We start from the raw sequence: 25,071 nt of genomic DNA on the forward strand, positions 1-25,071 counted from the left end.
AGATGTAACGACCCCATACAAGGGCATCGTATATACTGGGTTACGCGGGCCAAGGTCGACTCGATTACGTATACACATGTTAAACGATGCTTTTTAAATAACCTTCGCCGCTTTGGTTTGTTCCATCGACCGACGATAACCTCGTAAATCGAGACGCATTTGGAGCAGATCGCGGCGTAATTTTTGCATTTTATTTTTTTGTAAAATACTTCGGTCACAGATCGTCGTGTTTCTCTACGCAAAACTGGCTATATCCATATTGTATGACAGTACAACATTACTCAAATTGATTTGTAACAATATTTAATTATTGAGGAATGTCGCAGAGTGTTAAATGGACATTTGCATAAATCTACTACGCGAACAATGTTTGAAAAATGCTAATTCGCCAGACGTTTGAATAAATAAATAAACTTACCTTGGCGTCGAACGCGTCGCTGGGCATTCGTTGCACGCCGTTCATTTTCTAGACACGGTCGGTTTTCCGGTCCGAATCACTTCCTCTCGTTGTCGACGATCCCACGATAATCCTTGATATCAGAATACTCGAAACAACATTCAATAAAACACCAGTTCTCGCCGCGGCAAAAGTTCACAGCGTTGGCACAACAGCACGCGCGAAAGCGAGTTAAAAATTTAAACTCGAAGGAACTAGGAGTCGCCTCGACGCATCCTCGTACACGTGCGCGCGATAACTGAAAGACATTTGAGTGTCTTTCGAAACACGCAAAAATTCGAGTGAGGGTACACGCACTGTTTTTTGCACTTCGAGCGAAGGACAACGAAAAATCACGCGATTAACGACAATCGAGGAATCAATCGTATTAATGTTATGCCAACGAAGGAAACATTGCTTGCGAAATGCAACACAGACTGTTTTTAAAAAAAACTGATTATTTATAATTTTAAATAAACATTTAAATACAATGAAATTGAAACGAAATAATATGTGGATAAATGTCACAAAATAATAATAAAGATATTCGCTTTATTCGATTTATCGATATTAAAATCTCATTTCATACTTATACTATCGAGTGTACGATCTAATCGATATAATGGTTATCGATTCTCGTGAACAATCTTGAATCTTTGACACTCTGTGTAGCATTCCGCCAACAATACGCGAGAATTAATATTAACGCTTTCGTGGATATAACGCGCACCGTTTCATGGAGAACCACGCTTTGCAATCTGCGATAAGACATTTGAAACTCGCCGACTTCAGTACTGTAGTTCGCGCCTGCGCCGCAATATTTTGTTCGTCCGCATACCCTACAACACACGTGGTATCCTTGGAAGCACCGCCCTCTTCATCTTCTCGCGGTACACAAAAAGTTTTGAATATTTACGAAAGATAAAAGTAAAAAGTGTTCAAATTTGTGAGACGTATTGACATAGAATGTCAACTGAAAATAATCTCAAGTTTTAAAAATTTTATGTATAGACATGTTTTGATCGTATAACATTTGATTGTATATTAAGATAAATATATTATCTAGTGGATAAATTTTTATCTGATCAAATACTAAAAAGATTCGATCGGAAAAAGTATAAATAGATATCAAGAAAGCAGACTACTCGAAAACTCGACATGTACCATGTCTAAGGGGAAGAGAAACAGGTTTAAGAACCGTAGCTAACTGGTAGCTTTTTAAATCGGTCATCTGTCTAACCGATAGAAATTACATATTTGAAATCAGGCACTCATAATCATAGACTCGAAACTCACTGAAAAGTAATCAACCGTAGAGCCAGTAAATCGACGAATTAAGAGGAAAATAAACGTGTTCGCGTTTGAAAGACAGTTTCGTGACACCGAGGATGAAGGAGGACACGTTGCACTCGCGATCGGAGAAACGATATGTCGTGAATAGGCACATGGCAAGCATGTCCCTACCGCAGGATTATACGTAGCAGCCGGCGTTCGGGCGCTCCGCGTCGCGACTGCCGGCGCGGCTAAAAAACTATACGATGACCTCATCACACGGAGTCTGTTCATGTCACTAGTACTAGTCATCCTGAAAACATCGTAACCTCCATCGTTTCCAGGAGGTTACTGTTCGCGTTATCGCTTATCTGAAATATCCTGATGTGATTCTAGGATGCCAGAATTAAATCGCGCTTACTTTCAAATGTCTTATGATGATTTTAAAAATGCCCGCCTTTTCTGATGCACTTGCATTCCGCGATTCATTGAAATGAAATACAAATATATCAAAATTTTAGTTTTCAAATAATATAAAAAATATAAGAAATAAAATTTTATTTAATATAAAATTATTATTTCTGCGTTATTATATTATTATATTATATTATTATATTATAAAGAAAAATTTAACTTTCAATAAAAGTATAAGAAGCAGGACACGGATAAATGGATGTACATAATTATAGATAATAATACGAATAATACGAATTCGTAATAAATTAATTTCGTTTTTAATTATATTAACATATTTTTATTTTTCTATCTTATAATCATATTCATTCAACTAAAATTATATGGAGAAATAATATGTATTTTAAACAATATAAACAAATCAAAATGGAGTAGTATAGCAAAACACGTGCGATGTATTCGCAGTATGTAGTATAACGTATTTACTTTTCATAGATTCAAAAAAATTATGAACTACATTGTAAAATATGTTTAATGAAATTCTTCATTATATAATGCCAGATTTCTTTATTGATATATATGTATATATATCTTGATAAAAACCATTTTATTATTCAAAAATTTGTAACTTTTGTGTATTTTAGAGGTTATGTGATGTACTGTGCTAAAATATTGTTATAATAAAACTCTCTATGGACATCCCTGCAGTGAGAATGTATGTATTTAAATTACAATATAATCCTAGAAACAACTATGTTTCATGAAATATAATATGTGTTACATATGATTTTAATGCATAGAAAACGAAAATTATTCTACAATTTTTCTATTGTTTTTTTTTTTCCAATAAAAACTGATTTTAATAGAATAAATTTATATTTTTATGTTTTACACGTCAAAATTAATCGATTTATGTATAACATGATATATTTTATAACATGTGGATTTTTTAAAAATATGTTAAAATTATTTTTTTGTAGATAACAAAAATATATTTTAATTGTCAACTGAATCATAACAATTAAGAATGGCTTCTGATAAATCTGGAAATACAAGTAATTCACTTCCATTAAATGTTAAAATAAAGGTAGAACCTGGAACATCAATGCCTGTACCTATAAAAAATATTAAAACAGAACCTGGCTTATCAAGTACAACTAGATTAACTTCTTTTCGTTTACCAAGAGATTTAACTTTGGGAGGTAATATTAAGACTGAGAAACCCAAGAAAGTATATACACCAAATTTGAATGTTCAGAGAACAAAGAAAAAGGAGTAAGTTAACTTAATAAGGGTATATAACGATATAAATATTGATAATGATTTAGTTTGTAATTAATAAAATGATACTTATTTTTTACAGAGATGCAGTACAAAATGATGCTCCAAAATCAAGTAGAAGTAAAGATTACATTAAGGGACGAGGTAGAGGGAATACTGATAGAGGATCTGATAGAGGACGCGGAAGAGGATCTAGCAATTTAATTCAAGTATATTAAAAACATTCTCCTAAGAAGTATTATTTTATAAAATTTTATATATAATATGTTATAGTCTAGTGGTATCTGGTCTACTGGAATAACAAGTACTGCAGGCAAACGTTATAGTAGTGGATCTAGAGATAGCGATAGAAGTTCTCAAGTATATCTTGAAAAACCAAAATTAGATTTGAATCGTAGTTTTAATAAAGCTGAGGAAGAAGAAAAGATAAAGTTACTACTTAGAGACGATTTTATTGATGATGGAGAACCTATAAATCTTAGTAATGCTCCTGTTGTATTACCAATGATAAAAGAAGGTTTTTATTATTCATTGAAATATTAATATTTAATTTCATAAAAAATATATTTCATTGATTTTTATTTATAACAGCAAAACCATGTAAAGAAGAAATAAAAATTAAAAAAGAAGTAATAGAAGAAGAAGTAGACAGAAAACCGATTATTTTAGAAAATGGAGAGGGTAAGTATTTTTTTTTCATCTTTATAAATGTTTTATAATAATTAATGTTATTTTCAGTATTATCACCAAAGAAGGAATCTAAATGTAAAATATCCAAATCTGATAAAGATATAAAAGACGAATTTTTAGATAGCATTCCCAAAATTATTAATAATAAAATTCATTCTTATATCTTAATGCAGGTAAGAATTTATATTAAAGATTTATATAATGTACATTCAATTTTACATCTGATAATAGATTAAGCGATAAACTACAGCGATAAAACAGTTTCCAGACTGTTTGCCAGGTTTAGTAAGCAGTGCAGAAGACACTAAACCAAATCGTTCAAATTACGAAAAAGAGGATGAAAATAAATCGGAAACGGAATTTTGTACTTTAAATAGTTTAAAACCTGGTATTTTAGGCAAATTACAAATTCTAAAATCGGGTAAAGCACGTTTATTATTGGGAGAAAATAATTTAATCGTTGATGTAGGATCACATCTTAGTTTTCGACAAGTAAGTATTTAAAATTCATCGAAAATATAAAATGAAACGATATTATATATTATAATATTAACTTATATTACAGGATCTCATTGCAACAAAAGTGGATACCGAAAATTTAAACGGCGATTTAATTAATTTAGGACCAGTAAATAGTACGCTTATATGTTCTCCTGATTGGGAATCAATGTTGGCCAAATTATAAATACGTTTATAATATGAACAGATTTATTAAATGTTCTTTATTATGTAGAACACATAAGAATATGTGATGATTATTTATATATTATGTAAAATACAAAATACGCTTTTTTTTGAAAATCATGTATTTTTTTGATACTACAGCATACGTGAAAGTCACATCACGTATAAATCCAGTAGTAATTTGTAGATCTAAATAAATTTACAGCAATGTAGATTAAAGTTCATTATATAATTTATGTGAATGAATATCGCAACAAGAGGGTGTAGTGATTTGTTACGAGATACGTATTTATCTTTAAGCTGCAATTCATTCTTTTGATATAATTATAAGATAATTCAATGAAAAATTATTTTTACACAAATTAAATTTACAAGTTATTTTTATCATGCTATAAAAAAATATTAATTAGTAAACTTATAAACTATAAAAGGATACTATACTTTTGCTCATTGTATCAACTTTGAAAAATGTAAAAATTATACATTGAAGTGGCACAAAAAATTACTGTTCCTATGGTAGCAACATACTACTTTTTTCTGTTAATTCAAAAAAAAAAAAAAAAAAAAAAAAAAAAAAAAAAAAAAAAAAAAAAAAAAAAAAAACCAACTATTGTATTTAACTTCATAATCTTAATATTTAGAGTCATAAAAATTAGATTTCTTCATCTAGTTGAATCTGTTTTATAACATCAGACTTGTTTTACACAAAAAATATGTGGTACGATAAAATCCTATTTATCGATAATAATAAACAGAAACGTATTCGTGATATAATTAGAGCAAGTGCATTGTAATACAGAGGTACACACGTTACACACCCTCGTTAATTTTTAAACCTCAATCACTTCCTTCTATACTATGTCCCTTTTTCATGGATTTTAATGCTTTTTCACGAAGTTTTTTTTCAAGTTCTTCTGTATTACCTTCACTTACATCAGATTCGTCAGAATCTGCAACCTTCTTCTTTTTATGTTTCCTATGCTTTTTATGTTTTTTATGTTTTTTGTGTTTCTTATCCTTTTTCTTTTTCTTTTCTTCTACCTCACTTTCCTATAATACAAATTACAAATAAGAAATAGAAATTTATAATTTCCATAAATTAAATTAATGAAATAAAATAAATAATTACCTCTGATTCACTGGTACTTGTTTTAGTTTTCTTTTTACGTTTTTTCTTCACTTTTTCTTCATCTGAACTATCATCAGCTTTTCTCTTTTTTTTTGCATCTTTTTCTCCTATTTCTTCATCATCTGTACTTGAATCTCGTTTAGATTTCTTTAATCGCACTTTTCCTTCATCTTCACTTGTAGAATCTTTTCTTGATTTTCTTGTTCTTGATTTTTCATCCTCCGAAGAACTGTCTCTTCGTTTTCGTGTTTTTTTCGGTTCATCATCTGAACTTGAATCTTTTTTAGACTTTCGTAATCTGGATCTATCATCTTCAGTTTTGTTTCTTTTTATCTTTTGATCTTCATCTCCTGAAGAAGAATCTTTTCTTGATCTTTTTGATTTTTTTGTTTCTTCTTCTAATTCTTTTTTTGAGCGTTTGCGAGATTCGTTTTCATTGATTTCTCGTTTTCTACTATCTTTTCTGTCTTTTGCACGTTCATCTAACGAGTCTGTGAACATTATCAAAATATTAAAAATTATAATAAGTATTATCAAATTGATATAATTAAAATTTACCTCCTCGATTTGTGTCTTTAAGTTTTTTATTCTTTTCTGTATGCTTTCTTTCCTCTTCAGAATCCGAACTAGAACCACATTTTTCTGATTTTTCTTCATCTGTAGAAGTTTTTCTGGATTTCCTAGATTTCTCTAATTTTCTTGGTCTTTTCTTTCCTATAATAAAAAAAATATTATTGAACATGATATATTGAAAAAACATACTTCTAACATCTTTCTACCTTCACTTTCACTGTCATTAGAATCTGTAGAACCATCGCGTTTTTCTTTCTTTGATTTCTTCATAACTTCTGCTGGTTTTTTTAAGAGTATTGGCTCAGAAGATTTTTGACCTGACTTTTTATCCTCAGATGCCACTTTAAGTGATTTGACTGATTTGTCATCTTTTTTTAACGGAAAAGTATCTGCGGATGAAAAATTCGTTTCTTCTTTTGGTGATCCTTCCTTGTTATCTTCTCTATAAACAATAAAAAAAAAAAAAAAAAAAAAAAAAAAAAAAAAGAAAAAAGAAAAAACAAATAATATACGCTTAAATTAAAAGATTTTTATCTATTTTGAAAAATATTTAAAACATATATTTAAACTTACTTCGATTGTTTAACTTTAACTGCAGCTATAATGTCTTCAGTCTTTTTAAATGGAGATGGTGTTCGTGATAAACTCTTTGAAAACTAAAATTATATAAAAATGATAATTGTTATAAAATCTATATAAAAATGTTTGATACATAAACAATATAATGCAACTTACTCTATGCCTAGTTACAGGAAGTGTAGCAGATTGAAGTTTTTTAGGAGAAACGCTAGGATCTGGTTTCTTGATGTTTACAGGTTCAGTTTTCTTGATATCCTTTTCAGGTCGTTTGATAGATTCTTCCTTGGCAGGTTTTTCCTTTTCTTTACGTTTGTCATCTACATGTTCTCGTTCCCTCTCACGTTCTCGCTTTTCCTGAGATGATTTCCGTTCAAGAGATTTTCTGCACATAGATAGCGAAAAATATTATTAGAGAACACAAGAATATTTGTTCACTGCTAAGCAGGAAATACAACATAGCTGCTTTACGCTCCAACAACAACCGTAAGGTCTGTAACAAAACGTAAAAATATGAGATAATTTGTTTACTAACCTGGTCACTTCATCCTCATTGCTAGAGGAACTACTTTCGCTACTTTCCGAGCTACTTGACTTAGACCTTCCGTTTCGTAATTCTTTTCGCGATCCCGTATCAGTTGATCTTTTAATTTTTTCATCCACCTTCTTGTCCTTTATCTTCTCCTTAGTTTCTCTTAAGCGATCGGGAGATCGTTTTCCATCTCTCGAACGATCCACCGATGACCTTTGATCTTTCGATCTGGATCTACGATCCCTAGATCTAGATCTTCTATCTCTATCCCTTCTGTCCCTGTCTCTGGAACGGTCCCGCCTACTCGATCTGTCACGAGAGGAAGATCTATCGTACCTGAGGGATCGATCCCGGCCATCTGGAGAACGACGTCTGCTATCACGACGATCTGGAGATCGACGTCTGTCTCTTCTTTCTGATGATCTTCGTCTTCGATCAAGGGATCTTCTTCGGCGCCTATCCCCAGGACTGGGTGATCTACGGCGATATCTTACCGGACTTCTACGATGAGGGCTTCTGTAAAAATTATAATTATAGATTATTATTAATATTAGTGATATTTATTTATATAAAATATGATTTATTTATGACAAATAGTTGATGTTAATGAAATTTATCTTACCTCCGTCTACTAGGTGCTCTACGCACAGATGGAGGTCGCATGCTGCGACTGCCGCTATATCTATCCAATCTTTCTCGCTCTCTTTCTCGCTCTCGTTCTCTTCTTCTTTCCCGTTCTCTATCTATGGATCTCCTAAAAGAAATTAATTCAAAAATTAAGATCAATAAATTGTTCAACCATCTATAATAATAAAATATTTATATTATTTACCTTCTGTTCCTATCTCGAGATCTATCCCGAGATCTATCCCGAGATCTATCACGTGATCTATCTCGCGATCTATCTCTATCCTTAGATCGACCTCTATCTTTTCGTGGTGTTGGACTCCTTCGTTTGGGTACAGATTTTCTTTCTCGACTTGAATCACTGTCACTGCCACTGTCATCTTTATTCGTTTTTCTATATGATCTCTTTGCCTGTACTCCATCTTTTTTCTTTCTAATTTCGAAATCGTTTTTATCTTTTGTTCCTTTATCTTCTTCTGATTCGGAACTACTGCTTGAACTTGCATCTCGTTTTCTGTTAGAATCGAGATTATCCTTTCTTTTATCAGGTGATTTTGAACGAGATTTTGATGATCTTGAATCGCTCGAGTCCGATCTTGATTTTCTAGATTTACTTCTATCATTACTTTTTGATCGTGACTTTTTAGATCGTGAACGAGATCTCGAATGCGATCTTGGCGATTTAGATTTGGTACGTCTTGATTTTGAACGATCTTGCGATCTGGATTTGGATCTTCTGGATTTTGATCTAGATCTGGATCGCCTTGATCTTGATTTAGATCGAGATCGTCTCGATCTAGATGCAGGTGATCGAGAACGACGTGTCTTTGAATCTCGACTTGGGGATTTAGATCTAGATTTTTTGGAGCGATTTATTGGTGATTTTGATCTAGATCTAGATTTTTTCGCTTTTTCTAGTGACTCAGGAGAAGGAGTACGATTATTTTTCTTTTTTCCATCAGCTATGCTCATTAATTTTGCTTGCAATCGAGATATTGCGACAGCAGCTTCTCTGTTGAAACACCTTAATAAATAATCTTTAAGAGTTTATCTTAAATAATGAAATATAAATACTTACGGTTTTGTTTTAACAGGCATGAGCGGTATAGCATTTTCGGGTTGTGGCGAATCTTCTCGTTCCACTTTAATTTCAGACATATCTTTCCCGTTGTCTTTAAGCGAATTTTTACTAGGTGATCTCGAAGAGGATCGTCGTTTGCGAGTCGATCTGTCACGATCTCTGTGTCGATCTCTCGATCGACTTCTTTTTCTACAAATAATAATATTTATTTAAAATATATATAAAATTATACAAAAATATCTAATATTTATTATTTTTTTTTAGTAAAGATTTATTAGTAAAGAAATACCTGTCCCTATCACGATCTCTACTTCGATCTCTACGACGTTCTTTCGATGAACCTCGTTCTTTTTCTTCTTTCTTTATCTTGTTTTCTGCTTCATCTTTTTCCTTTTCTCTTTCCTTCTCCTTTTCTTTCTCCGCCAAAGAAGCTTGGAGTTTCTCTTGCTCTTCCTGATTTCATAAATTACTTATTTGTAAATAAACATAAAAGATCTAAATTGAATTGTATGTATCAAAAAAATTGATTGAATTGAACATTTTATTGAATGTCAAAATCTAGTTATTCAATTGTTTTACTATTAATAGATTAGTTCATGGAATAACATTAAAGAATAACAATGTGAAAATTTAATAATTACCAAACGTTTCTTAATTTGATCTTTTTTTTGTTGTAAGAAAGCCTCTGGAATGCCCGTAACACTTTCCTGAGCAGAGACCAAAAGGTCCCATAATTCACCCATGAAAGATCGGGCATTCCTTCCATTCAGGAATCCTGTGAGGTTGATCTGCATTTTTCGGGGGTCAGGAAACTGTAAAATATACAGTACCCTTTTTATTATCACGAGCTATTAACATGAACGAACATTAGAAGTTCAGTTCTATATAATTTTATTATGAAAGAATGAACATTATAAATTCCATCTCCCTAGGTCGATACTAACTGCTTTTCCCCCTCGAAAAAGCAGATATATTTTTTATATTTCTAATATACCTTACCGTTAACAAAAAACTGCTCGTTTCACGTCTGTACTAATATGCAATATGCTAAGAAAAAAAAATATATACTCATCGATAAACGCACAAGTAGCACAGATACATTTATACCTTTTTAATTTAATAATACTGCTAAAATAAAGATGCTGAAATAGGACTTAGAAATATGTGTTGAAAGTGTTAGCTGAAAATGAAAGGATTAATTTGGAATAGAAGGAACACCGTTCCACCAACCTGTGACGTTGACAAAGAGTGTCAAACCGAGTAGAGATACCTCCGGCATCGTCCATGAGTCAATCGCATCTGGGATTGATTGTATGTCTTGAGAATCATTAACTGGAGAACAGACCTGCATGATGTAATGATCCTTGATTCGTCAGGATGTTGTTGAGAGGCACGGAAAATGTTGCAACCTGCATCTCGGGAGAATACACCCCGTTGTTGTCCTTGTGGGATGATCGCAGCATTTGGGTTGATAGTACGATGATTTCGTCTTGCCTCAATTGGAAGTGCCGATTGTCACTGGATGTCCAATGATTGAAAGCCGCAATGCAGTGGTTCGTAGTTGCAATTTTGAAGTGTAACCACCTCGAACGAGGCAGTCACGAACTGGCGAAGACGATGATCAGCACAGCTAGTAGACGCCGTTACAGCAACGAAGACATCTGCAGAATGGTAGAAGGCCACGGGCAGTGCCACAGGAACAGGATGATGCGATGAGATTATTGCGAATACGCCATTTCTCCAGTGACGATGAATCGAAGGTGGATGAACTGCTGAGGCTGAAGTTTCAGCAGTGTTCTAAGATGACGTTGACATACCAGCTGGCATCAGCTAGCGTTGACGGCTGATAGAAAGGCGGCCAATCGGATGCAGAGAGGAGCACATCCGAATGCCATTTGGACAATAGGGTTGAGCCCCACCAACGGTCTCTACTTATACTAACGGGGAATTCAAACATACGTGATAAAACATTGATTTTACATGTTACAGTATTGCAGGATCAGCTACATCAGTTTTTCGTTGATATAGGATATAGCTTGGAATGGATATTTAAGGTTAATAAAAATAGGATACACAGGATATAGAGGTTCGATGATGTATTATTAAAATTATATATAAAAAAAAAAAAAAAAAAAAAAAAAAAAGAAAAAAACAATGAGGCAAATATGACTAATATGGTTTCTGCCTCCTTGCTTTTCATTTCCAAAGTCAGCACATTGTGCAGATTTTGGATGATAGCATTCGTAACAACATTGGTACTCGTACAAAACATTGTGCTGAAATAATGTGTATTTATCGATTTCCTATGATGAGGGGAAAAAGCCAAGTGAACGCATTTTATATATCATATTATTAATTTAAAGTCTCTTAGGCCTAATTACAATCACACTAATAATATGTACAACAAATTTCTTACCTTTTCTTCCAGTTGATTATATACAAATTCTACCACTACATCATCCTCCATGCCTAAAATCTGTGTAATCTTTGTAGTTATCCATGGTTTAATAACATCCAGTTTAACTTTGCTCATATCCACCTAAAATATAATAATTTACAATGAATATGAAAGCTAAAATTGATTAGAGTAATCAATTGAAATTCAATAATATAATTAAGTATATCTATATTATTTATATTTTAAATATTTACTTTCTGAGTAAGAGAATCACCAAATTTCATTTGTTTGAGAAGTTTTTTCTCCTTATCGCTGAACCTCGTGTCCTGTGACGCGGTAGTCCCCTATAAATTAATAATTAAAACTTAAAATACGAAGAATTAAAAGCAATATAATTAAATTCAATAGAATTTGAATAGCATAAAGTATAATTTTTAACGGTAAATATAATAATAATAATAAATTTACCGTGTACATCATTTTGGCAATGTGCAAAAACCAAAAATTGCACGATATTCGTTGAGAATTGGCGATGTTCCAATTTTTTTCTCCAACGACGAATGAAAAAAAGTAAATCAAAAGTAAATGTTGTTAGATACTGTATCTCTTCTTATTTACGAAACTTTGTATAATCTTGTACATATAAATATCGAACGTTAAAATGGAGTACATATCAACGCGGGCACACAATAGATCATTCCGCCAACATGGCGACCGTGTCGTTAAAACAGGAAATTGAAGTTGCTTGGCAATAAACAGTGCTACCTATTGGTAAGTGTTACCAACTTCCTTTTTTCACAAAACTTTTTCTTAGGAAGAATTTGAATTTTGCAATAATATTTTATTTAATAATATAATTTACATAATTTATATTTACTGTAATGCTGAAAAATAAGTTATATTTTATCGATAATATTTTTCTATTAAATAGCAAGAAATTAATAAATAGTTTAACTAATTAAGATACGATTTTGTATACATTTTTCCGTTTCAAGTATATGGAAAGAAAATGATTCAAGTAGTTGCTTTGAAAAGATTATACGAGTATTTCATAGTATGTACGTATTTATTTTTTCCGGTTATTGGCGTTAGTTGTGCATACTTTTTTGGTACCGTTAGATACTAAAAATAAATTTCAAGGTATGTATTTATTCATTTTTGATTATTTTAAATTAATCATATGTCGAAACGAAATTTCGTTTCAATAATTCTAAGCAAGGAATAGAAAAGGATATAAAGGAATTGAAATTTGTTGAAAATTCATTTACATAATACGCCATAATCTAATAATAAATTATAAATATATACTTGCATATTACAACTATAGATACAAAAGATGACATGCGATATGAAAAAAATTCGCTGTATGTAACATTACCGCATTTCTCTATGTATCACTTTTTCCGTACGGCACAGAATATCGATATACGAATTCGTATTTGTATTTAATTCCCATTTATATAAAATGAATCACATAAAAAATTATAAACAATTTTCTCCTAAACTACTATAGATATTTATGTTTCTTTTTTTTTTATATTAAATCATTGATAAACAAATCATATAAGATACAGATATTAAAAAAAAAAGCATGTCAATATCATGTAGTAGTTTCGGGAAAAACTTATAACGTTTGATGTGCTCCATCTTGTATTTTGTCTAACGAATAATCGATATTTAATTTCTTTTACGATGAAATATACAAAATCGGAAGACATTTTGTTCAATTGTCATTTTTTGACTTAAATATTTGAATTTTAGAATTACGATGCTATTTATAATTGCATAGGAAAATCACAAGCACCGTAGAAAACTAATACCTGGATCAAAGCAAAAGAGCTATTGATGATTAAGTGGCGCGCCATGAATGAACGACACAAGTTAGCTACTTGTAGGCGCCGTATAAATCTTGCCTATGAAATAACCAAGTGAAGTAAATCGAGGTGAAGGGTCCCGCAAAGCGGATAACGGTACTTTATACTCATCGGAATTCATGGTACGGTCCATTCGTATTGCGATTGCACGTCTATCCTGTTTGTCGGTACGATTCTAACGCGAGCTTTCAAAGTCCGGTTCTAAGAAACATAAACAGGCCAGTAGCGTGTTTCAGTAACGATTTAACTGATTCTAATATGAGAATAAGAACGATTTTTTTTATTTTTTAGCATTTTATCTTCACGAAAAATTATTTATACGTTTTGTGCAATGATAAGAGATTTTTTTTCTTTAATTAATGATATATATTGAGAAAGAAAATCAAAATTAGATTTTTCGGTCGGTCGGTTTTTATGACCGCTTTAATCAATCAATTGTTGATGTCTCATATAAGATATATCAAGAAAATGAATACACGAAGAAAATGAATTCTAAAAAATTTATCTTATGATCAATAAAACAGAACGGATAATGGTGATATTAAGGATTCGATGATAAACTGGAAAACACATTAACAAAGTTTCCAACATTAATATGCAATTGACGCAAATGATATAACTTTGTGATACGTTTCGAAAGAATTTCTCGCTGATATTTCTTGCGGAGCACTGTTACAAGCTGTTCTATACACCTGCTTGAAACCGGCTCGTGGGCAGGTCTAGTGAACTCGATCGGATTCCGAGACCGGATTCCGCGAAACGACCGCCACTGCTCCGATTTGTTTTTTCACGTTGAAATAATTTCTTCTAACTTATTTCCTTCCTTCTTTTTCTTCTTCTTCTTCTTCTTCTTTTTTTTTTTTTTTTTTTTTTACTTCAAGAAAAACAATGATAAAGGGATCGCGCCATTATTCGAGCTACGAACTTTTTACTGTTGTTTCTTTGAAACTATTTCTTTTTTTTATAAAGAAACCGACAAAAATACAAAATGAATATTATGAATAGGTAAATTTTATAATCGAATTTTATAATCGATACCGATGTACGGACTGAATCCCTGTTATAAATGATTCATGATAAAAGAGTCTTTCCTTTGACGTCTAAATTATCTATACGATGAATTTCACGAAATATTCGAGATCGCAACGAAAGGAATCTTCAGCTTTAATAGAAAGCTGCTCCTCGTGGAAATCGTGACATGACACCTCGGACAAACTAGAGAAGCTGATCCACGGTAAAAGTTAGTATTCCGTCGCGGAAGAAAGATGTACTGCATACGCAGGGAAAATTGTTCATATTCTAGATTTCTCTCGAGAAATCAATTCTCTAGCGACTTCAATACTGGTTTCAGCATCCTTTGCTAGCTTCGTCAAAGAGGTTACTAGGTTCCTCGGCGAGGTTGTTCGAGCTTCGGGTCACCTTCCACCGATTCGTCACATTCGACACGGATCTCGAGCTGTATGTCCTCCAGCGCAGAGGTGTAAAGGTGCGCTCGATGTCGATCGCTAGAGTTCGACGAACGTTTAAAAGCTTGGAACAGCCGGAGGCTCGGACATGGCGCTCGCCGAATTTCTCGGCTTGCACACGCAACCACTCTCGACCAGAACGTAATCTTGACCGGTCAAGGTCACCGGTCCAAGTGGAATCACCAGGAACAGGTATGGCACGTATGTCTGCGTGCACTCACCGTGGACTACATCGCACTCTTTTGATCTGGAACAATGCGTTAACGTTTCTGTACTATGCATTATTTAACAGGAAAAGTATTAAACCGATGACGAGGAGAGAAAAAGGTGTCAAGATAATTCTTGGCAGTTTACTACTGATCTACGACACGTCGTGCTTCGATAATACAAACGGAAATACTGGTCCAAAACGTTTCAAAAGTAGGCTTTGTCCTGGTCAGAGCTGTCCGGCCCACTGTGCCAGATTCGAATTAATGTACTTACCAGTAGGTCTCGACGAATTTCAATTGGAAACACATCGCATATATTCACAGATCACGATCGAACGTGCTACGAAAGTAATGATCGAACCTAGTTTTTTAATTTGCAAACACGAATGATTAAGCGAATTTTAAAAGATCATGCTCAAAGATACGATAGCAAATACTCACTCGCAAACTTCGAATACAACTTGCTGCAAAAGATCAGGGAATTTTTGCACGATTGTCACAGGTTGGCCGCTGGTTAAACTGACTCCGTACATAGGTGCCGTAGTGTTGTACCTCGTTTTGCATAATCTAGCTGGTGAACCGCATGTTTCCCTCGAGGAAAATCCTCTGCCTAAAAGAAAAAACACGTCGACCCACATAAAAAAGATAATTTCTCGATATTCAGAATTTATCAATATAATTTTTCATATTTTTAAAATGCATTCATATATTTAAAGAAATATTCAATTCCCTTGCAAAATTCTTAGAAAAAAATCACCCAAGAATTATTTAATAAAAAAAATCTGGATAACGATCAAAAAGAAGGAGGTTCTCTGTTAAACTTGTTTACGAGATTCACGCCCTTTCTTTGGAATTCTGTCGGTTCATGTGTTCGAAACGAGTGGGTCGCCAGTGTCCCGTTATGAGCAGAACGAGCGATAACTGTATTGGCCGGATAACACGGTGCCTTATTACCGTCCTCCTGCATCAGCGAGTCATTATTTAAAGGACGAATAATCGATTCTGGTAAACGATAACGCTTGAACTGATGCATTTTTCGCGCGTATAGACGTTAAATCATGAAATGACAAGCCACGAATTTCAAGGAAAAGAATTCACCGTGCATAAACACCCGTGCAGCGGGTGTTGAGCTCGATCGGAATCGGGTTTTCGTGTCATAAGAACAACTGCATAATTCAAGGCTGCAAAGTGGCGATATATCGCGCAACCGGTTGTTCCAATTTTTATACGTTTTCCAATATGCTTCCAATATTAAACTTTGAAGATTCTTTAAAAGCATTCGTGGGAATGCATAATCTTTACAAAATAATGCTACAGTTTTTTTGGAACTTTTCGCTAGCGTTCTTATCGTAGACGCAACGGTATTAGAAAGAAGAAGTATTCACACGACAGCGAATATAAGGAAAACGGTTTCTTTTTTATAAAAAAGCATATTCCATAGCGAATTACCAAGAACGTTGATCGTGGTAATGCTAGCACATGAGAATACAATGTTTGCATATTACCAGACCAGAGTACAATAACCTCGTAAAGCGTATGTGAACGTTTGGTAATATCCCGAAGGAGTAACTGCAATAATTATAAGTTAAGCACCAACATAATGTCTGTTGAGGGTTACTGGAGGTGTGTATACGAGCGCAGTGAGTATGCAAATGAATAGTATATATACTTATATTTGGACAAAGAGAGTAGCAATTGCAGGATAAATACATCGCTTATGTTCGACGCGGATGTAGGTTATAGCTGTGCGTAATTATTCGTGATTCAGGTAACCGGCTCGACTACTGTTGCGCTTCGAGCAAGAGAGACAAGTTCGTCTTCCGCGTGTTTTCAACCAAGCCACGTTCTCGATTCGATCGTGATCCGTTAAATTGTTTTGCGACCGAATAGGAAACGTCATTTCCAAAACAAAACGTTTCGAATTTAATCTGAACGAATCTCTCTAAATGAATTTTTTAAAAAATTTTTTAAAAATTTTTTTAAAAGATCTGTTTCTCGATAGATAAACAATAATCTATCGATTTTACTAACTCACCATTTCGCGAGGATTCGGCCATCGAATAATCTCCATGGGTAATTTTGTAATTGTGCAATAGAGCCTGCCTCGTTAATTCAGGATCGATCGTTCGTGCCTGGTGAGATCTCGCAATTCGGCTGTTCGTCCAAAGATTCTTGTAACTTCTCGATATTGCGGCTCTGTGTGACAGTCATTCGTTTAATCGATAACGAAAATCTCTAGTAAAATGAATCATTCAAATTCTAGCTGGGGAGCTTTATCAGAGGACACTTACGACGGGTACTGCACGTTATTTGGACCTATACAATCGGCTGGATCCGTGAGCGCATCGCCCCATACATATTTCAAGCCCAAACCATTTCCCTCGCATTTTTTGGCTCCGTGGGCGCATGTTGTAATAACGAGCAGAATCAGACCGAGGTACCTGGACATCTGAAATTACATCAAAAATTATAATAATAACACACTTGAAACACCGGTAAAATTGAATTGCTTATCGATTCGAGAACAGGTTAACATTTCAATTCCAAAACTAGGTTGGCGAATTATGATAATAATAATCGTGTGTTTCTACAAAACGAAAGCGTGGAAACGAATAGATAGTTTCACGTATCAAGAGCCGTTTTAAAAGACACGTACATTAATGAAAATTAATTAAGCCGACGAGCAACATCTCATGAATAAAACAATCACAACTGGCACTGGACTCTGGATTACCAGGACCCACTATGCGAGTGAGAACAGACTTGGAACTCGACTTCGCACGAGGTCAAGAGCAAAAGTAAATGACATTGGCTTTGGATCGTGATGCATCGTGGCCGAAAAAAATTCATCCAATCATTCTTTAGCACGCTTTCATTACCGATGATGTGATCGAGATTCGTACATATCTACATTTTTATTTTATTTAACAATTGCCTTTAAGTCTATCATTATTCTTTGTTTCCGTTCTTCGACAGAGATTCCGTTTCACGGATTGGTCTCGAGCTTTTTCGCTTTCGAGCCTCACGAACGATGAAAATCGTCTTGACGAGAGAACGTATGCATTCGAGAATAATAATTAATGAACGCGCGTAACCAATATGAATTCATGTATGGAGTTTGAGGTTTGTAGGTTGCCAGGTTCACATAACTTCCGCTATGTATTTCTCGTTGTCGATCAAATATGAGTGAAAGCAACGCGATAGCATGCAGCTGTTCAATTTCGAATACTTTTATTCCGAGAAACGTAAACGTTTGATCTAGTTTTTTTAACTTGTTCAATTATTATTTGACGAATTGAAATTGAATAGAATAGTCAACGTGGTATAAAATTGCGGTTTGATGTTTGCCCAAGTGATAAATTGCGCGTGGGAAAGGAAAGGAAGAAAATCATTATTGGATAGCACCCAAGGCTGGTCATTGGCCGTGACTGGTATCGCGCATCTATTTCTTCAGGATGTGCTGTCCAGCATTCTTCCTGTACCACAAGAAACAACTGAATTGTATATAGTTCAGCGATAATATCGTAAAGGATGCATATTATCTTGATCGAATCACACGCAAATATGGGAATATTTTTTGATTTTAGAAATTTAAATATATCTCGTTATAAATATTTAAAAATATATATATTAATATAAATTTGTCTTTTGTAGCTTTTTCTAATTTTTTATGGATTAAATGATCGTAATCTTTAATCGTGATATTGATCACACGGTAAAGGCTATCGAGTAACTATCTTAGTCAAGCTTCGATGAATTACATAACGGCGATCTTGCGAAAAAGAGAAGACCGAGTTAAGAAAGACGTGAGAATCACTTGAACTTGGAAGATCGAGGTCTTCCATAAGTTTCCATTCATCATCGACAAAAACAATTATTTGTGCTGTAACTTTTCACTTTATTATTTAGAAATTTTTCCCAGTATTTCCCATCGGAGAAGTACTGTTAATATATTAAAACAGGATTAATTAACTAGCTATCTCTGATCGTGGAAACACTCGAATCGATCGAATTGAAACGAGATTTATCTAACTGGAATTGTGAAATTGCTTCGAGAAAGATAAAATAATTATATACGTAATATTGATAGATGAAATAAAATTGATGAAACATAACGAAGAAAAAGAGTTTAGGAAAAATTATGCTTCCGGTAGTCAGGAGAAGATTCCTCGTGGACCATGAGCGTGTCATGCGGTTGGTTCTAACGGTAAAGATGAATCGTCCAAAACGCTGTTTTCTCTCCGGTCGTTCTTTTATCGAGTATACATTTACTCATCCTTGGTCTCTGTTAACGGTACAATCATTTTGGTTCTTCGTTATATGAATATATTATTATAACTGTCATGGATTTGTTACGTATTGGAATTCCTCCTCTTCCAGCCTCTGCATTCACATTATGATTTTCTAACCAATAGCTCGTTATCACTTTTATGTGTCATGACATAGAATAGACTAAATATTAATAGAGTAATGAAGAGGGGCAAAAGATTGTAAAGGATTGGAATTCTATAATTAGAAATCATCTAGGAAGAAATCAACTCAAAATTATTATTTATTTATCCTTTTTTTTGAAATATCTCATTATTTTTTTTTATAAAAAAATCTTTTTTTTGAAATATCAACGTGTTTTTGTTGTATCAATTCATATCTTATCTTCCATTGAAAAGTTTAAATTATAATTTTTTTTATTATTCCATTCTGTATTAAAATTTTAATTGTAAAAATATAGGAGCTTTAATTACATTTAAGTAAAAATTGAAATTCAAATGTCTTTTGATTCCAGAATGTAATTACTTTATTTTCATTTTCAATATAGATCAGATATTTAATTTAAGGTAAGAATTAATGTTTAACTTAAATGAACTATTGGAGAATCATTATGATTCCGATAAGCTTTCAAGTCATTAAAATTTGTACGTACCATTTTGTGATGTTACATTCAACGATTCAGTCATGAAAATGTTTTAATTAATGTCTGTTACAGTCTACAGGATGTCACTCACCATGAGGAAGACCATTTTTTAACACTGTGAACTTGAATCGTTTTCTCGGTCTGTTTGACAATACAATTAGTTATACGCGTTACATGAATTGATCGCAATGTTCTAGTGGAAGAAGGAATTGAATTAAAACGGGGGCACACGAGTTCCTTAAACACCGTTCATGTCACCGCACCGGATGTCGTGGGGTCGAACACCTCCGTCCTCACAGGTGGATGTCCAGAGGTTGACTGTAGAATCGTAAGTAACCACTCTCTGTGCTCTGGTAGAGCCAAGGAAAAAGAGGGGATGAGATGAGGAATATCGGCCCCTATTCTACCTCGAAACCTTTTTTTCTTTTATTGAAGAAAAAGTTTGAAGAGAAAAAGGGTAACTTAAGAACGCCCCTCTTTTTCTTTTATATTTCATCAAAAAGTTTCTATCTAGTGTTTGCATGTTCATCGGAATTATTATTTTTTATACAAAAAGATTATGAATAATCATTTATGAATTAGAAATATCAAGATAATATTTACGCAGATACGAAGATTAAAATAATAATATAATAAAGATAAATTGTTTTTAATTATTTCGTGATAATGTATGATAAGGTATACGTGTTTTTAAACGAACAATGATGAGAATTCAACAAATACCCAAAATTGCGTGTTGATATTGTTTTTTTTTTTTATTTAAAGTGATTGCCAATTAGATTTATCGAATTGTTTGTGTATAAATTAATTATAAAATTTCTTTAAATATTAGCTGTTATACATATAAACATTAGTTTGCAAATTTAGTATTTTATAATTTGAATTTTTGACCAGAGTTCATTATGATTGTGAACGATTTGACATTATCGCAAGTTCTTATTATTAATTATAAAAAAGCAATGTCAAAACACATTTCTATTGAAAACCGTTGAGAATGTATCTTCAGAAAATTTTTTCCAGATACATTTGACGATAAGTAAAGCTAGGATTCCTTTAAGCAACATCTTTTACAAGTTTTAATTAGCAAATTTAAATGATATCTATCAAATTTCCTATGAATTCTAGGAAGGATAATTTATGAAATATGTTACATATTGCAATAGACAACATTCATTAATTTTTCAAAAGCTAGTCAGTATCGAAGTATCTTTCATAAATTATACTCCTCATATTAAAATAAGTGGTAGAGATTTTCGTCAAATATATTTAATTTGCAGTCTTATAGATACTAATTATTAAAAAAGAACTACGTGAAAATAACTTATGTAATAATAAAATGAATAAAATTTATATTCTATGATTGTAACATAGTGTTAATGTGTGTTTTCAAAGATATTAACAAAGTGTCTTATTAAGGAAAACTTAAACAGTTCTAATATTCTTCTATCTGTTCACTTAACTAAATATACGTTACTAATGTTAAAACATGTTCATTTATATTTTACAATATAATGTTTATTCAATCGTCAAACTTAATAGAATTGACGCTAGTATCTATTTGACCGCCGCGGTAGCTACCACGTTTTTTCTTCGTCTTTTCGTGACGAAATGACTTTCCTCTCGTGTATTTGAGGTCTTGATTCGCTTTTTCTCCCCAAGAACCACGAGCACCTTTCTGTTGAAAAAAAAAAAAAAAAAGAAAAAAAAATTATATTTTTACTTATTATAATAACGTTTACTTGAATACTTGATTACTCTAAACTAACTACCCCTCACCTTTATATATATCTTTATCATCATCAATCGTCAAACGTTATTTTTTTATTTTGTACCGGCGCACTATCGAATGATCTTTTTCTGTCAAAATTGCCTTTACCCCCTCTAAATCCACCGCGACCACCTCTTTCATTATTACCCCATGATTTTCTAAATCCGTCGGACTTGCCTCCTTCGTTATCATTCCCCCTATCGTTCCCACCCCATGATCTTCTGTTATCAAAACCACCCTTAAAATTTCCTCGACCACCTTTAAAACCACCTCTACCTCCCCTATCACCGCGTCCACCCCTATCTTTATCACCGCCACGACCTCCCTTAAATCCACCACGACCGAAACCACCTTTTCCTCCACCAAATCCACCCCTTCCACCATGTTTCTTAAAACCACCCTCTTCCTGATTGTCCTCCTAAAACAAAAGAGAAACTCAGGTCAATCGCCGTTTTCTATATATATATTTATAAACATTTGTTCAACTATCTTTATCTCTATCTTTTTAAAGTTTCTATGAAAAAAAAAAAAGAAAAATAGAAAAATTAAAAAAGGAATTGGTGAATGCACGGAAACATGGTCTCAAGCTTTATATAAAACGGCGAGTGATCTGTGCTTTTCAGATGTTTCCAAGCATTTACCTTTGCCTCAAAAGAATTGTTTGCCAATTTGGGATCCAATTCTACCTCATCGTCCTTTACACGACGAAATGGAGTATTTTTTGGTTGCTAAACATACAATTTCATAAATAAAAAAAAAATTTTTTTAAAGAAATATATTAAATATGATATAATTACCTTGTCATTATTAAAACTATTGTTTGCCTTTACAAAATTACTATAGTTATTTTTTTGAGCTTTTACTGGAGGTTTTCCTGTATCCTCATCATCTTTTTCTTGTTCTATTTCTTTATGTTTCCTTTTTTCAGCTTTAGGTGTTTTTTGTGATTTTTCTTCTGTATCTTGTTTAATTTCTGTTGTTTTTGATTTTGAAACAATAGGCATTGTTTTTGGTTTTTCTTCTTCTGATGAATCTGAATCAGAATCTTCACTGGATGATTCCTTTTTAGCATCAGTTTTCGTAATTGTTTTTATAGGTACTGGTGTTTTGGTAGGTACTGGTTTTTCATCTTCAGATTCGGATGAATCTTCAGAACTAGACTCATCTTTCTTTCCTATTGATTTTGTTGTTGATTTTGTAACTGATTTTTCATTTTCATCAGAATCATCAGAATCTTCACTAGAAGATTCAGTTTTCTTAATTACGGTATTAGTTGATGTTACTTTGGCAGAAACAGATTTTTTGGTTGATGGTTCTTCTTCTTCACTGCTATCTTCACTAGAAGAAGATTCTTCGTTCTTAACAGATACTTTTTTTGGTGTTATTGGTGCTACTGAAGCAGCAACTTTTTTGGCTGGTGGTTCTTCTTCGCTGCTATCTTCACTAGAAGACTCTTCTTTCTTAACTGGAACATTTTTTGTGATGAATGAAAATGGTGCTACTGGTTGGACCTTTTTAACTTGTGGTTCTTCTTCACTACTATCTTCACTAGAAGATTCTTCCTTTTTAGATGGAACCTTTTTAGTAGCAACTGATGTTGATTGAAGAATGTTAGTTTTTTTAGCTTCTTCTTCACTGCTTTCTTCACTAGATGATGATTCTTCTTTAGTCACTGTTACTGTTGATTTAGTAACTAAACCTTTATTTTGTTTTCCAACTTTTATTGCTTCTTTCTTTTGTTGAACATTTTTTTCTTGTTTTTTCTTTTCTTGATTAGATTTAGAAATAATACCTGATGTCTTTGCAACAGTTGTTTCTTCTGATGAATCATCAGTATCATCACTTGATGATTCTTGTGGTTTAGTAACATTGGCAGATTTTATAACTGATTTAGGTTTAATTGGTAATTGTGGTTTAGCATTTTCTTCTTCTGACGAATCATCAGAATCATCACTGGAAGATTCTTCCTTTTTTGCTATTGTTTTTGTTGGTGAAATAGGCGTTGCTTTTTTTAATACTGGCTTAACTGGACTTTCATCTTCACTTTCACTACTATCTTCACTTGAAGATTCCTTTTGATTGGCTCCAACCTTTGCCTTAGATGTTATAATTGATTTTGTATTTGTTTTTGCGGTTATGTTTGTTTTAGATTCTTCTTCACTTTCTGAATCAGAATCATCTGAAGATTTTTGCTCTTTAGATATTTTAGGTGTTGATACTGCTTTAGGTTGTGTTTTTGGTGTCTCTTCTTCCTCTTCTGAAGAACTTTCATCTGTACTTTCTTTTTTCTTTACAGGTGATGCTTTAGATGTTTTAACAGCAGTTTTAGCTTTTGTAACTACTTTGAGTGCTTTTTCACTTTCGCTGGAGGTATCTTCTGAAGAAGATTCATTTTTTTTATTATTTATTACAGCATTAACTGTAGTTTTACCATTTATTTGAGAAATTTTTTTTGGTGTTTCTTCCTCACTTTCTGAACTTGTATCTGAACTGCTATCTTTAGCTTGTGCTTTTACATTTAATTTTTTCTGAGATGTTTTTTGATAATGTTGGTATACATCAAGAATTGTTGGTGCACCTTTTGGTAATGTGGGCTAAAAAGAAAATAAATGATCGTGAATGAAGGTCGTATTACTTTTACAATTAATTATTATCTATAATATTTCATAAGGAACATATGTTTAAAAGTATTAAAAGTTTAAAAGTATTAAATAGCATTTATTTAGAAGATAAAGAGAATAAATAGACAATTTTATTTTAATATAAATTTGAAATATAAAATAACGAATATAACTGCCCACGTGGTATGGCTAAATGGCGGTACTTCTGGTACCGCATGGATATTAACATCTTGAAAATCGATCAACTACTGTATATATATATATAAAAGTTTCTTATAACCTTACCGCTTTCGTTTTCTTTTGAAAAACCTTTGCCAGTGACGCGTCTTTTTTCAATAAATAATCGTATACAAGGGCAGAGACACTCAGTTCTTCAGTGGATGCCATGATGGACGCGTGAAAAGAGCTTGAAAGTTAACCGCAATTGGATGCACGATAATCACACACGTTCTCCATTCTTATATGTATGGCGCTACAATCGAACGCGAATTACGTTGATCGAAGATGGCGTTATTCCTGTAGGATAAC

The 25,071-nt window shown here is 32.8% G+C and overlaps 4 protein-coding genes across 8 annotated transcripts; 1 reads left to right on the plus strand and 3 right to left on the minus strand.

Annotated features, from left to right (window-relative positions):
- Window positions 1–474: 474 nt before the first annotated feature.
- Window positions 475–4,894, plus strand: LOC122712080 (DNA-directed RNA polymerase III subunit RPC4). 2 transcript variants are annotated; one of them, XM_043931417.1, is made up of 9 exons: window positions 475–1,326; window positions 2,767–2,837; window positions 3,103–3,397; window positions 3,486–3,612; window positions 3,677–3,920; window positions 3,995–4,084; window positions 4,142–4,266; window positions 4,355–4,585; window positions 4,659–4,894. In XM_043931417.1, exons 3-9 carry the CDS (start codon window positions 3,150–3,152, stop codon window positions 4,776–4,778), a joined length of 1,185 nt encoding a protein of 394 aa, XP_043787352.1. In that variant the 5' UTR covers window positions 475–1,326; window positions 2,767–2,837; window positions 3,103–3,149; the 3' UTR covers window positions 4,779–4,894. The 2 variants fall into 2 exon arrangements, with proteins under 2 accessions (XP_043787352.1, XP_043787351.1); XM_043931416.1 differs by lacking the exon at window positions 475–1,326 and having other exon boundaries at window positions 2,574–2,837.
- Window positions 4,788–12,388, minus strand: LOC122712079 (serine/arginine repetitive matrix protein 1-like). Of its 3 annotated transcripts, none has more exons than XM_043931415.1 (15): window positions 12,162–12,388; window positions 11,948–12,037; window positions 11,712–11,834; window positions 9,937–10,107; window positions 9,585–9,748; window positions 9,293–9,484; window positions 8,420–9,226; window positions 8,210–8,341; window positions 7,924–8,103; window positions 7,215–7,440; window positions 7,053–7,135; window positions 6,686–6,921; window positions 6,465–6,620; window positions 5,907–6,397; window positions 4,788–5,827 (listed from the first exon to the last, which is right to left on the minus strand). In XM_043931415.1, the coding sequence occupies exons 1-15, from the start codon at window positions 12,171–12,173 to the stop codon at window positions 5,615–5,617; spliced, it is 3,276 nt and encodes a 1,091-aa protein (XP_043787350.1). In that variant the 5' UTR covers window positions 12,174–12,388; the 3' UTR covers window positions 4,788–5,614. The 3 variants fall into 3 exon arrangements, with proteins under 3 accessions (XP_043787350.1, XP_043787348.1, XP_043787349.1); XM_043931413.1 differs by having other exon boundaries at window positions 7,591–8,103; XM_043931414.1 differs by lacking the exons at window positions 11,948–12,037; window positions 12,162–12,388 and adding an exon at window positions 10,526–11,232 and having other exon boundaries at window positions 7,591–8,103.
- A 745-nt stretch (window positions 12,389–13,133) lies between these two features.
- On the minus strand, window positions 13,134–19,844 carry LOC122711796. Its single transcript, XM_043930855.1, has 4 exons — window positions 17,534–19,844; window positions 17,278–17,438; window positions 15,684–15,852; window positions 13,134–15,280 (listed from the first exon to the last, which is right to left on the minus strand). Exons 1-4 carry the CDS (start codon window positions 17,689–17,691, stop codon window positions 15,091–15,093), a joined length of 678 nt encoding a protein of 225 aa, XP_043786790.1. The 5' UTR covers window positions 17,692–19,844; the 3' UTR covers window positions 13,134–15,090.
- Window positions 19,845–20,735: 891 nt separating this feature from the next.
- Window positions 20,736–25,057, minus strand: LOC122711794 (nucleolar protein dao-5). Of its 2 annotated transcripts, none has more exons than XM_043930854.1 (4): window positions 24,829–25,050; window positions 22,720–24,516; window positions 22,564–22,650; window positions 20,736–21,829 (listed from the first exon to the last, which is right to left on the minus strand). In XM_043930854.1, the coding sequence occupies exons 1-4, from the start codon at window positions 24,928–24,930 to the stop codon at window positions 21,674–21,676; spliced, it is 2,142 nt and encodes a 713-aa protein (XP_043786789.1). In that variant the 5' UTR covers window positions 24,931–25,050; the 3' UTR covers window positions 20,736–21,673. The 2 variants fall into 2 exon arrangements, with proteins under 2 accessions (XP_043786789.1, XP_043786788.1); XM_043930853.1 differs by lacking the exon at window positions 22,564–22,650 and adding an exon at window positions 21,931–22,340 and having other exon boundaries at window positions 21,688–21,829; window positions 24,829–25,057.
- Between the last annotated feature and the right edge of the window lie 14 nt (window positions 25,058–25,071).

Source organism: Apis laboriosa, unplaced genomic scaffold (assembly GCF_014066325.1).
Source record: "Apis laboriosa isolate Shangri-la unplaced genomic scaffold, ASM1406632v1 scaffold18_cov149, whole genome shotgun sequence".
NCBI lineage: Eukaryota > Metazoa > Arthropoda > Insecta > Hymenoptera > Apidae > Apis > Apis laboriosa.

What these genes read in the sequence shown, in the direction of transcription:
- LOC122711796 (XM_043930855.1), bottom strand. Translation starts at nt 17,691, where the DNA reads ATGTCCAGGTACCTCGGTCTGATTCTGCTCGTTATTACAACATGCGCC. An exon ending in AATAACGTGCAGTACCCGTC is followed by an intron (nt 17,439 to 17,533) that starts GTAAGTGTCCTC and finishes ACTGTCACACAG; the next exon opens with AGCCGCAATATCGAGAAGTT. An exon ending in GGCCGAATCCTCGCGAAATG is followed by an intron (nt 15,853 to 17,277) that starts GTGAGTTAGTAA and finishes TTTTTCTTTTAG; the next exon opens with GCAGAGGATTTTCCTCGAGG.
- LOC122712080 (XM_043931417.1), top strand. Translation starts at nt 3,150, where the DNA reads ATGGCTTCTGATAAATCTGGAAATACAAGTAATTCACTTCCATTAAAT. An exon ending in TATTTTAGAAAATGGAGAGG is followed by an intron (nt 4,085 to 4,141) that starts GTAAGTATTTTT and finishes TGTTATTTTCAG; the next exon opens with TATTATCACCAAAGAAGGAA. An exon ending in ATTCTTATATCTTAATGCAG is followed by an intron (nt 4,267 to 4,354) that starts GTAAGAATTTAT and finishes GCGATAAAACAG; the next exon opens with TTTCCAGACTGTTTGCCAGG.
- LOC122712079 (XM_043931413.1), bottom strand. An exon ending in AGAGATCGTGATAGGGACAG is followed by an intron (nt 9,485 to 9,584) that starts GTATTTCTTTAC and finishes TATTATTTGTAG; the next exon opens with AAAAAGAAGTCGATCGAGAG. An exon ending in TCTCGAGATAGGAACAGAAG is followed by an intron (nt 8,342 to 8,419) that starts GTAAATAATATA and finishes AATTTCTTTTAG; the next exon opens with GAGATCCATAGATAGAGAAC.
- LOC122711794 (XM_043930853.1), bottom strand. Translation starts at nt 24,930, where the DNA reads ATGGCATCCACTGAAGAACTGAGTGTCTCTGCCCTTGTATACGATTAT. An exon ending in TTCAAAAGAAAACGAAAGCG is followed by an intron (nt 24,517 to 24,828) that starts GTAAGGTTATAA and finishes TTTTCTTTTTAG; the next exon opens with CCCACATTACCAAAAGGTGC. An exon ending in ATAGTTTTAATAATGACAAG is followed by an intron (nt 22,341 to 22,719) that starts GTAATTATATCA and finishes CTTTTGTTTTAG; the next exon opens with GAGGACAATCAGGAAGAGGG.